The 12,976-nt window shown below is 20.4% G+C and overlaps 5 protein-coding genes across 5 annotated transcripts; 4 read left to right on the top strand and 1 right to left on the bottom strand.

Annotated features, from left to right (window-relative positions):
* Window positions 1–730: 730 nt before the first annotated feature.
* Window positions 731–2,330, top strand: SRAE_X000031900 (Basic-leucine zipper domain-containing protein; the record flags this gene model as incomplete). Its single annotated transcript, XM_024644649.1, has 3 exons — window positions 731–1,490; window positions 1,614–1,951; window positions 2,130–2,330. 3 exons carry the CDS (start codon window positions 731–733, stop codon window positions 2,328–2,330), a joined length of 1,299 nt encoding a protein of 432 aa, XP_024510187.1.
* Window positions 2,331–4,305: 1,975 nt separating this feature from the next.
* SRAE_X000031800 (Hypothetical protein) lies at window positions 4,306–5,220 on the top strand (the record flags this gene model as incomplete). The annotated part of the gene is made up of 2 exons (XM_024644648.1): window positions 4,306–4,449; window positions 4,495–5,220. The coding sequence occupies 2 exons, from the start codon at window positions 4,306–4,308 to the stop codon at window positions 5,218–5,220; spliced, it is 870 nt and encodes a 289-aa protein (XP_024510186.1).
* Window positions 5,221–5,911: 691 nt separating this feature from the next.
* On the top strand, window positions 5,912–6,389 carry SRAE_X000031700 (Hypothetical protein; the record flags this gene model as incomplete). The annotated part of the gene is made up of 3 exons (XM_024644647.1): window positions 5,912–6,053; window positions 6,091–6,192; window positions 6,232–6,389. 3 exons carry the CDS (start codon window positions 5,912–5,914, stop codon window positions 6,387–6,389), a joined length of 402 nt encoding a protein of 133 aa, XP_024510185.1.
* Window positions 6,390–6,777: 388 nt separating this feature from the next.
* On the top strand, window positions 6,778–7,419 carry SRAE_X000031600 (FI18412p1; the record flags this gene model as incomplete). Its single annotated transcript, XM_024644646.1, has 3 exons — window positions 6,778–6,825; window positions 6,864–7,336; window positions 7,401–7,419. 3 exons carry the CDS (start codon window positions 6,778–6,780, stop codon window positions 7,417–7,419), a joined length of 540 nt encoding a protein of 179 aa, XP_024510184.1.
* Window positions 7,420–9,031: 1,612 nt separating this feature from the next.
* Window positions 9,032–11,382, bottom strand: SRAE_X000031500 (Leucine-rich repeat and Leucine-rich repeat, typical subtype-containing protein; the record flags this gene model as incomplete). The annotated part of the gene is made up of 6 exons (XM_024644645.1): window positions 9,032–9,891; window positions 9,940–10,287; window positions 10,330–10,498; window positions 10,552–11,052; window positions 11,096–11,242; window positions 11,293–11,382. 6 exons carry the CDS (start codon window positions 11,380–11,382, stop codon window positions 9,032–9,034), a joined length of 2,115 nt encoding a protein of 704 aa, XP_024510183.1.
* Window positions 11,383–12,976: the final 1,594 nt, after the last annotated feature.

The raw sequence follows: 12,976 nt of genomic DNA, 5'->3' as shown, positions 1-12,976 counted from the left end.
ATCTATCAAATTACTTTAAATTTAATATACCAAAAATAGTTATATTTCTTTTTATTATAGTTTCAATTTGTTGATTTGCTTAACCCATATATTAAGATGTATATATTTAAAGAGCAATCAACATTAAAAGATATCTAAAATCTATTGAAAAATAATGTTAAAGTATTATTATCCATAAAAATTTTTCTTTTTTTTTTTTTAATAAATTCCTTTTCATTCATAATATTTTATTATTTCTTTCCAACATTTAAAATTATTATTATTTAATTTTCCATATGTAATAATATAATAGCTAGTAAAAATTAATATAATATCCTTAAGATCAATCATATTATGTTATTGATACCTATCTTACTTTCACCTTATCAAATGAATAAAGCAAATTTTATTAAAAAACCGGATCAAAAGCCTGTATACCCTATGGCGGATTACAAGATATCTCCAATATAAGCCTGTTGTTCTTTCAACCAGAAATCCTAACCAGTCAGTTGGACATGGAAAGGTGAAATACATTGGTCGAAGGAGGTCAAGTCCGGGTTTATTTCGAATTTTTGTTATTTTCTAATGTATAATTTTATTTTAACGCGTAGTTTGCATAATAATTTTCGCGCAACACATATATTTATTTCCCTACTTTCACATGTAATTCACTTTAAGTAATCCTTAAAATGATTTTTTAGGTTTAATATTAATTACGTATTTTGACAAAAACCTTATTCTGGAATATAATATGGATAGTCAAACAAAACAATTATCAATTACACAATGTCAAAATCAAAAATCATCTTCTCCTTCTGCTTTTACATCTTCTTCTGTTATTAATGAGCCAAAAACAATTAATTCAATTCAATTAGATATACCACCTAAATCTATAATATCTGCATCACCAATATTAGCTGAAAAATTATCAAAAGCTATATCATCAGATCTTCAAATTAATAAAGAAATGGAAGAAAAATTACTTACACTTACAAGAGAAAATAATTTATTAAGATCTAAACTTGAATTACAAAGTTTACCTTCAACACCAAGATTATCTTTTTCTGACTCATCGCATTTATCATTTTCTCAAGGTAATAATTTAGATCCAAATTCTCCATTTAATACTCTATCCTATCTTCCTACCATAAATCCAACAGCATTTTTTGCTACAAATACACAAAGTATTCAATTACCAACAAATTCATCAGTTGGATTATCATATGGCCCATCAATGCCACAACAATCTCAAACAAGTATAAATTTACAACATATAAATGGAAGAAATGATTATATAGAATCAAATATTCCTCTATTTATCCCATCAGTATTGAAACCAGCAAATTCTTTAACAAATATTCTTCGTAATCCAGATTCATCTATATTTCAATATGATCAAAGAAATAATTCATTACATAGTATTTTGGAAAATGGTGCTAAATTACATGGAACAACAAATTCCCAATTATCAACTTTAGCACATTTTAATAATATTAACAATCTTAAAGATGGTAAGTTATTATATTTATATATTTTTTTTATTAATATTAATAATTATAATATTATTATTAGTATTAAAATAAAAAATATATATATATAGAATATTAAATTAATTTTCAATTATGTATATTTAGATACATTAGAGCAATCAAAAGCATTGACAACATCTCAACAAACATCATGTTCAATACCATCTTTGTTAAGTACACTTTTATCAACAACAAGGAGATCTCCTTCAGTTCAACAAAGTCGTACTGAACAACAATCAGGATTATTTGTTTCTAATGGTGGTAAAGAAAATACATTAGAAAGTTTAACAATTAATATGAATAATTCAATCAATAAAATTGATGCAGAAAGTTCTGGAAGTCCTCATAGTATATCAGATTCAAATCATTCACAAGCTAGTCCTGCCAATTCAAGAGATTCATCCGGATCAAATTGTAATGGATACAAAAGTGATTATCAAAAAGTAAGTTTTTTTTTTAATAAATATATTATTATTTCACTTTCAATGTCTGTTGAATGTAATAAATATATTTAAATATATATATATATATATATATATAAATTACTATAATAATTTTACTAACCTACATTTTATAATAATCTTTTAATACTATTTTTTACTATTTCTATTTCTATTTTAGTATATTGATAGAAGACGTCGCAACAATGAGGCTGCCAAAAGGTGCCGAGCTAATAGAAGAGCAGTATTTGAATACAGATCAAAAAGAGCACTTCAATTGGAACAAGAAAATGAACAATTAAAGCAAGAAATTATAAAACTTAATAATGATTTATGTACATTAAAAGCAATGTTAGCTGGTCAAGACACTAACAACAATTAAATAAATAATAATAATTATATTATTTTAATATATCTGTTTTTTGAAATTTATATATCTTTTACATTAGTAGTACTTAACAACAAAAAAAAAATTTCTTATGAAAAAAAATAAAAAAATGCAATATTTTTTTGAACGTATTATATTTAAAATTTTAAAATTTCTTTTAATATCAAAAAAAAATACGTTCAAATATATAAATCATAAGTATTTATCTTTAATCTAGAGCGCATTACTTTTTTCTAAAAAATTTTTTTTTATATGACATTTTCTTAAATTTTATTGTAAATGTGTAAGTTTATTGTATAAACAAATAATTATTTGATTTTTAAAAATTACTTTTAAAAAAAATTTTATATATTTTATGATAATCATATATTTGAATGACTGATTACATTTATTTGTTTTATTGATGATATATAATGTATAAAAACAACCAACGATTGTATACTAGATATTTTAAAATATAAAAACTGTAACATATACTATTTATTAGTATTTATAGAATTAATTGTTTTATATTAAAAATATTATTTATTTTTACATTAAAAATAATAATAAAAAGCTATAGAACATTTGGTATAATTTTTAAATCATATGTTTTTTATTTCTATTAATAAATTTTATGTTACAAATTAATTATACTAATAAAAAAATTATCTAACTAAATAACATTTTTTTAATGAAATTATTAAATAAGAAGAATATAATTTTAGTTATACTTTTAAATTATCTTCATTTGAGGAAAAAATATTAGTTAATTTAAAATTATAAATAATTTTTTTTTATTTATTACATCTAATTACATCTATATTAAATATTTTATAAATGTACTTGTGTACTTATAAACAAATTAATTTCTACAAAAAAATTATCAAATATATCGTGAAATTTAAAATACAAAAAAAAAATCTACCATTAATAAAAAAATAAATCCTGTTATATCTTATAATTAAAAAACTATCTAATCATTTGTAAATTTAGAAAAAAAAAATAATTTCAATGTCATCAAGTTTTTGAAAATAATATAATAATTTATATTAATCAAATCATCCTAAATTTATTCTTCATTTTGTATTTTATTTTAACATTTTATTTTGTTTTATAATTTTTTAACTATTATAACCAGTTAAGTATTGTATTATTATACTATTCATTGCTTTTTCTTTGAGCATATTTTAGTAGAAGGCTTACCTTTTTCTATTGTTGAAATAAAAAAAAAAGAAAAAATAATGACATGTCGTGACATAAGGTGCCAGGAACATATTCTATTCAACTTTCTCTGACCACATTTGCCAACTAACAGTTACGTAGTATCTCACTATATACTCTCTTACTATCATTCTTAGTAAAACTGTGTAAATAGAGGAACATACGAAAGTAAGTCAAACGATATTGTAACTAATGATTAAATAAAAAAATGTTTTTATAAAGATATATGTTATCCCAAAATCGAATGCCTATGTAAACGTATTTCATAAATATAAATTATTATATCATACTGTTTTTATTTATTTTTCTTTTAAATATTCTTCTTTTATTTTTATATATTTTTTTTTTTTAAATATTTTTCTTTATACCTCCTTTATTTATTCTAACAAAATCTTATTATCATTTTATTTTTTATTTTTCATTTAGTTAATAATTAGTATTAAAAATATTTGTTGATCGATCTCGTGACCATACATTCGTTATCATAAAAATATTTTTTTTTTTCATTGATATCCCTTTGATTGTCATAAATATTAGACTATAAAAGCTTTTCCCAATCAATTTGTACACTATCTTTTAGTTACATTCTTAAAATTTTAGTAGTCTGTTTAATTTAATTTTACTATACTTTTCTTATAATAAATTTGTATGAATTTTAAATTTTTTTTTTTCTTCCATTAAAATATTTCTATTGATTTTTAGATACTGCAAAAAAAATCTTTCACATTCAATTTGTTGTTTCCTGCCAAGAAAATAAATATTTATAATGGAAATAATTAAGAATAAAGAAAAACACGACAAACTTATAAAAGTTACACATAAAATGAAAGAATTAAATAATTTTTTGGATGAAGATTTATGTGATGATTGTAATAATTTAACAAATTGTCAAATTTTTTGGTACTCACAGGTAAATTTATTTTTAACATATTTTAATAAAGTTTTTTTTTTTAAGATTAAATATTCACAATGTTTAAAACTTATTGTTCTTTTTATTCTTGCTGTATCACATTTATACTATATTCAACCATTTTTAAAAACATACTCAGCTTATGAGGATCATGTTCATCGTATTTATGATTATGCTGATACATTTAGAGTCCCAAGCCATGTATATAACCAAAAACTTTTACAGGCACAAATTGATGTTCTTACTGATTATAAAAAGAATATGTGGATGACTGTTGGATCTATGTGTGTTTCTTTAAGTATTTCATGTTTTTTTATGTTTATTGTTCCATTTACATCAATGAAATCATGCCATTCAATTTTTATGAAATTAATTGATTTTGTAGCATTTTCAACTTTACCAATACTTCTTTGGGCAAGAAGTGTTATAGTTTCAAGTTTATATAATATAATGGATATTGCTGCCGTTGAAATACCAAGTTTAGAATCATTTGCCAAATTAGCTAAAGAATTGGGTTGTAGTCTTAATGTTAAATCAAAGAAAATGTATTGTCAAGATTATATTCTTCAATCAATTTTTCCAATAATTATACTTAAATATCTTATGATACTTTGTGTTATTACAGCTGTCTATGTTCTTCTTGCATACCTTATTGCTTATTGTATTAGACATTGGTTTCCCCATGGTCGTAATCATTCAACGGAAACATTATCAACAAATGAAGAAAAAAATGTTGAAGTTATTAAATTTGTCAATGATGAAATTGCCTAAATTTTTTTTTACTTTTAAAGAGAAAAAAAATTTTTACTTATTATAATAATTAAAAACTTCCTTTATAATATTTATTCATAAGTTTAATAAGAGCAAAATATTTGTATTGATATCAATGGTTAAAAATTATTTTTTTTTCAGGAAAAGTTTTTAATATACTTTAATTGTATATAAAATATATTTTATTTAACAATATTCATTTCTTTATGTACAAAAATAAATTAATTTAAAAAAAATTTTTCATTCGTTAAATACTTTATGACAAAGATAAATGATAAATAAAATAAAATTGACGTGTTTGATAACTGATTTTTTTGTTATTTATTTTTATTGTTCTTATTTTTTTTATAATTAAAAAAAATAATTAAAAATAATAAGTTTTATTTTAATGTAAAAATTAAAATGATAAATTGATGGCATTTTAATAGAAGACTGTACTTTATTTCATGAAACATTTGTAATAAATGATTAATTGACATGCTTTTATATAATAAATATTATAAAAAAAATATACATATATATTATATTTAATTAAAAATATATATATATATTTAATAAGAAAATTTAAAAAAAATATTAAATATTAAAATTTTTTGGATGAAAAGTTTGCAGAAATTTTAATTGTCAGTAAGATATATTTTTCAATCTATTTTTAAGCTTTTTTTTATAGAACACATCTTTCTTAGTAGTAATGTTTTTAAAAAATATTAAAAAATATTTAATTTTACTTTTTTTGATCCAATTATTTGGTGAAACACAACAAGATAATAATAATTATACCAGTTTCTTAAGAAATGATGCTACAATAAATCCAAATTACATTGTTGAAAAAGGTAATTTTAAAACATTTATCTTTAATATTTTATTTAGTATTTGCCTACAAACGTAGAAAAAATTTACCAACTTTTGTGGATGATATGATTATGAATGAAAAACCTTTTTATTATAAAAATGACAAAATAAATAAATATAGTAAGTAAAGAAATATGTAATTAATATCATTTTTGTTAGAAAACATAAATACTTATGATAGAATGAATACAATAAAAATTGATCTAACAAAACGTTCCTCTAATAAGAATTTTTTTTTATTTAGAAAAGACTTGAAATTTCATCCTTTTGATTTTGATACACTTGGTGGTCTTGGATTAGGAAAACGTACAATCTAAAATAAATATATATTTTTATTTTTTAAAATATTTGTCAAATTATCATATTACAAATTATTTTAATCTTTCTGGTGTTTTTAAATTTAATTATATACTAAAAATTTTTTTTGAAATGTTATTTTAAAGAAAAACAAATATTTAAAAAAAATATCAATAACTTTTATATACAACTTATAATATTATATTTAAATGAAATAAATATTCTTTGATTGACGTTTTTTAAAATGATATTTAAGATTTTTTAAAATTATTAGAAAACTATTCACAAATAGATCAATCATTTATTAAAATTTTGAAATTAAACCTAATATTTATTTTAATATTGTATTTAATAAGTTAAAAAAAAAACTTTGCTTTTTATTTTCTTTTTTGCAAATTAAAATATTTAATGGTTTTAGAAGGTGATAAAAAAATAAAATATATTTTATATACTCAGGTAAGTACATATCATTTTAAATATTTTAATATGTTTAGGATGAATTTGATAAAGAATTTTTAGTTGATAATCAAAATACAAACTTTTGGATAAAATTATATTCAAAAATTTGGTGTTTTGATATTTTTTATCATTTAAGAAAAGGATCTATATCTGATCTTATTCCTGGTATAAAATGGATAAAGAATTATAAACAAAAACGTCTTTTAGATGACAGTATTTGTGGTATATTTTTAGGATTGTTTTCTATTCCTGAAGCATTAAGTTGTGGTCATCTTACAAACTTTGGTATAAGTTATGGTTTATATACATCATTTTTTGCACCATTAATTTATGCTTTCCTTGGTACATCAAGACATATTTCTTTAGGAATGTTTTTTATTTCATCATTTTTAATTTCTAAAGTCAAAGATAATATTGAATTATATTTAATTGAAAATGAAGATGAATATGATGAAATTAGTAGTGAAGAAATATTAACAACTATAACATTTACATGTGGTATTATAATGTTAATTTTTTATATCCTAAATCTTCATTTATTTTTACCTTTTTTTTCACATTCAATTATTAAGGGATTTACAACAGGAGTAGCTTTAAAAGTATTTTTATCACAATTACCCACATTTCTTGGTCTTAAAATTAATATTAAAAAATTAAGTTATTTTAATTTACTTTTAAGTGTAAGGAAAGATATTGGAAATACAAATTTAGTATGTTTCTATTTATCAATTTTTTCATTTTCATTTTTACTTTTTATCAAATTTTATTTGTCACCTATTTTTTTAAAAAGATATGGAAGACAATTTCCTTTTGAATTAATATTTATAATTATTTGTGCATTGATATCTTCATTTTTTAACATAAAAGATGTATATAATGTTGAAATTATTGGTGAATTAAATAATTATTTATCTTCACCAATTCTTCCAAATTATTCAATTATTCAAAATATTATATTTGATTCTACTGTAATTGCTCTTGTTAATTATTTATTACTTTATTCACCTAATAATTTTTATTCTAATAATAATGATTATAAAATAAATATAAATCAAGAATTGCGTGGAATGATATTTATCTATATGACAACATCTTTTTTTAATTGTCATCCTGCTGGAGGTTGTTTATTAAGAAGTAATGTAATTTCACAATTTAAAGTTAAATCACAATTACATTCAATCATCTCATCTTTAATTGTTCTTTCTACAATTCTATGGTGTACATTTTTATTAAAAACAATACCAAAATGTTTATTATCATCAATTCTTATTGTATCAACTATAGAATTTTTTTTTCAATTTAAAGATATATCTTTTTTATTTAAACGTTCCCCAATTGATTGTATAGTATGGATTATAACATTTATATTTGTAGTTTCTTTTGATACCTCCTTAGGTTTATTTTTATCTGTCATATTTTCATTATTTATGATAATATTACAAATACAACATCCAAAAGTTTTATTTCTTGGAAAAATTAAAGAATTAAATATTTATAAGAATATAAAACAATATGAAATTTATTGTGATTCACTTTCAAATATTCAAATATTTTCATTTAATTCACCATTAATATATATCAATACAGAAAAATTTAACAATATTACTAGAAAAATGATCGATAAAATATGTTTAAATTGTCAGTATAATATTGAAAATAATATGAATGACAACATACTAATTCAATTTATTATATTTGATTGTACAGGAATATTGTTTATTGATTATGACGGTGTGGAAGCAATAAAAAATTTTTACTACAGTGCAACCAAAATTGGTATTACAGTATACTTCACATCATGTAATGATAAAATATTAAATACATTTGAAAAATTTGAAATTTTTAAAATAATATCAAAAAATAATTTTTTTCTTTCAATTAATGATGCTGTTAAATATTCTCAATCACTAATAATAAAAATAAATAATAAATGATATTTTATTTTTAACTGTACATGTAATTAGATATAAAAATTTTTAAATTAATATCGTTTCATATGAAGTAAAATGGTTAAAATCACCAGATTTTGCGCTTCACAATTTTCATAAAAATGAAATGTATTGTTTTTTTTTCCAATAAAAAATTATTCTATAAAATATAATATTAATAAGATTAGTGTTTTTTTTTAAATAGTTTAATAATTATGAATGAATTTTCCAAAAATAAAAATTAATGAAAATATTCTTTTTTTGTACTTAATAAATTAAAACCACCAATACCACGGTCGATCTAAGTAGTATCCACCTTCTGGATCAAAATTTTGTCTATTTAAATTATCATTATTATAATCTGAAGTATTATGATTAGTGGTTGTATTTAAACCATTTGCTTTTAAATTGTGAGCTGAAAAACCAGAATAAAGGCTAAAATTATTACCATACATTGATGTATCTTTATTAAATTGTCCATTTATTATTGGTGTATGTTTTTTATGGGCAAATTCATCAGCTGAGACAGTTCCTGCACCTTGACGTTTATGAATTTTTTTTGTTCTAAAAATATATAAAATAACAACTATTAAACCAATAATAGCAATGAAACTAGCAACTATAGCACCAATAACAATAACCATATTAACTGGTTGACTTGCTATAGATATATTTTCTGGATATAAATTTGTTGAATTATTTTTATTATTATCATCTACATTTATAACATTAGATGATTTTATATTTGGATAGGCATGAAGTTGTGTTACTAAATTAATATTTTGTTGTATTTTTTTCTCTTGTAATGGAATTTTATTACCAATCTTTAAACTTTCAACATTCTTATCTGTTGTAATTGTTGTTGTTAAAATAATTGTAGATTTTGAATCATTATTATTAACTTTTACTGGTTGTTGTACAAGATTTTTAAACTCATTAATAGTTCTTTGTGTTTGTTCAGACACAAGAGGTGGTAACATTGATTGTGATATCTTTCTTAATTCAAGTCCTTTAACTACAGGTGGATTAAAACATCTAGCTGGTTTTGATGTTTCAGTTTCAGTTTTTATAAATGGATGATTACGAAGCCATTGACGGAATATTTCAAAACTACTATCGCATGTCCATAAATTATCTTAAGTGAGAATAATTTAATGATTGATAAATTAATAATGCAACTTACCATACAAATATATATTTGTTTGTTTTTGACTACTTAACTCAATACCAGAATCTTGAAACATATTTGGACTAACAAATGTTAGTTTATTATTACTTAAATCAAGTGTTCTTAAATGCTTTAACTTTATAAAAGACCCATCCTCAATAACTGTTAACTGATTATTTTTCAAATCTATATTTTCAATTTTCTTTAATGAGGTAAATGTTTTATTTGATATATATGTTAATGCATTCCCATTAAGTAAAATGATTTGTAATTTATTTACATAAGTAAAAGCTAAATCAGATATTTTTCTTATACCACATTGTGATAAGTCAAGTCGTATAAGATTTGGTGTAAATTTAAATGCTAAAAATAATGTTTAATATAAAAAAAATAAGAATAACTTACTTAAAGGTCCAATCTCTTTAATTAAAGGATTATTACTTAATGCAAGAGTTTTTAAATTAAATATTGGCTTAAAAATAACCTCATCTATATTTGTAAGTTGATTTGAACCTATATATAAATATATAAGATTTGGAGTACCAGTAAAAGCATTTTGTGAAATACTTTTAATCTAAAAATATACAAAACAAAATTATATATATTTTTTTTATTTTTATACCATACCTGATTTGCTTCAATACTAAAAGATTTTAAAACAGGAAGACTTAATCCTTCAATTAATTCTTTTATTTTATTAACACTTAAACCAATTTGTTCTATTGTTGGTATATTTAAAAATGCTGTTATTGGTATTTCAGTAATTGAATTTCTATCCAATAATAATGTAACAATATTTTCTAATCCAAGAAAGGCATTATCATAAATAACAGATATTTGATTCATTGATAAATCAATGGTTTGAATAGTTGTTCTACTTTGATAATGAAGAAAAACATTATCATGTATTGTGGCAATTTCATTTTCAGCTAAAGATAATAATGTTAAATATTTTAATTTAGAAATACCAGCAATTGGTATTTCATCAAGAGAATTTCGACGAATCTCAAGTTCCTCTAAACTTTCTAATAAATCACCAGAAAAAGCATTCTCATCAATTTCAGTTAAATCATTATGTATTAAAGAAAGTTTTTTAAAGATAAAACCATCAAAAACATTTTCTTCCAACTAATAAAAAAATATTTTAATTAAAAAAAAAATGATAACCTACTTTTGGTATGGAAGTATCAACAATGCTTAAACTTTCAATTGTTTTTCTAACAGGTTTAAGCATTTCCATTATATCTGTAAATGAAGTGGCTCCTTCACAATATATTTGCAATGGTTCATGATCATTATTTTGGCATATACATGGTTCCTAAATAATAAATAAAAAATAAATATATACATTAATAAAATATTACTTACTTTTATATTTTTAGGACATGATGCAATAGTATGATTTATTAAAAGTAATATTACAAGTATAATTAAAAAATTTGATAATATTCCTTTCATTATGAAAAAATATAATAAAATTAATATATTTTGTAATAAATTTTCATATATTCTAAAAAAAAATTATGTATTAATAAAACATGAAAATTTGAAGAATTTTTTTTAATGTAATTACATAAATTAATGAAAAACGTGATATTATTCAAAATAAGGGAAGGCTTTATTGTAGAAATAGATAAGTAAGTAGTTAGCGTGTTATGATGAGTTGTGAAAATAAGAAACTCCTTAAAGATAAGAAGTTAGGAAAATTGAAGATCACAAAGACAATAAAGATATGTGGATTGTTTAAGTAAAGATAAGAGGTAGTAAGTGAAGAAAATGACCCTATGCGAATATTATAATATGCAAGGGTTATTATATTAAATGTTGAGGTTTTGTTTTACAACAAAATATTTTAATGATAGATAATGGGAGTATGAAAAATAAATAATATAAGAATAGTTTTTAAAAATAAATTGTCTACCATAATAGTCAAATTCTTCAATTATCATTAATCAAAAGTTAATTAATATTATAAATTATAAAAGTTAATTTAATAAACAAAAATTTATGATATCTATTATACTTAATATAATAAACGTTATATTATAAAATAATAAATAAAATATAGTTTTTCAAATAAATATATATATTTAAAATAAAAGGATTAAATAAAATGTATTTTAAAATACCTTCTTAGACGGTTGTATTACCATAAGTGATAATAACCTGATTTTTGTCAAGCTATTACCAAATTTAAAATTATGTTAAAATAAACTTTTATGGTAAGATTGTCTTTTGAGAATAAGTAATAACAAATAAGGGTTTTTAAGTTCTAAAGCTATGATCTAATATAGAAGTACTTTTTCATGATTTTAGATCATTTTGTTAAACCAAACAATTATAAAATAAAAAAAATATATACAATTGAAAAAGATTTAAATATAATTGTAAAGAATAAAATTATTTATCTTATTAATATAAATAAAAGTAGATTATCAACATTTAACAGTAAAATAAAAAGTCATATTAGATATATGATTTTTTTTTTTTAAATTTTTTGAAAAGATATTTGATTACATATATATACTTATCTATAAAAAAAATGCTTTATTTTGTTATTAAATGTTATTTTATTTTTTTTATTTCTTTACAAATCAGATTACAATTTTACAGTTTCTAAATAAATACCTATCTGTCAAAATTTTATTTATAATCTATGAAATAAAGGTAATCGGTTTAAAATGTAAATCTATAACAAATTACTTTTAAAGATAATGAAAATTGTTAGAAGTAATTGTATTTAAAAAAATTAACATTTTATTTGTGCAATGTATAATAATATATTAAAATAAATATTAAAGAGGTCTACACAAATTCTAAAATTAAATGACCGATGTTTAATTTTTTTTTTTATTTCGGTAAAGTATATTTGTATAAGTATGTTTAATAATACTCAATATACCTGTGACTGTAGCAACTGGACAATGGTATCACAAAATTTACTAATAAATATTGTAATATTAATATACTTTAATATATTATTACTTTTTAAACTAAGAAAATCATTTGATCAGCTCAACAATCTACTTATGTAACCTAATAATAATTGTTT

Source organism: Strongyloides ratti (assembly GCF_001040885.1).
Source record: "Strongyloides ratti genome assembly S_ratti_ED321, chromosome : X".
NCBI classification, from domain to species: Eukaryota; Metazoa; Nematoda; class Chromadorea; order Rhabditida; family Strongyloididae; genus Strongyloides; species Strongyloides ratti.
This window is presented reverse-complemented; position numbering and strand designations above follow the sequence as displayed.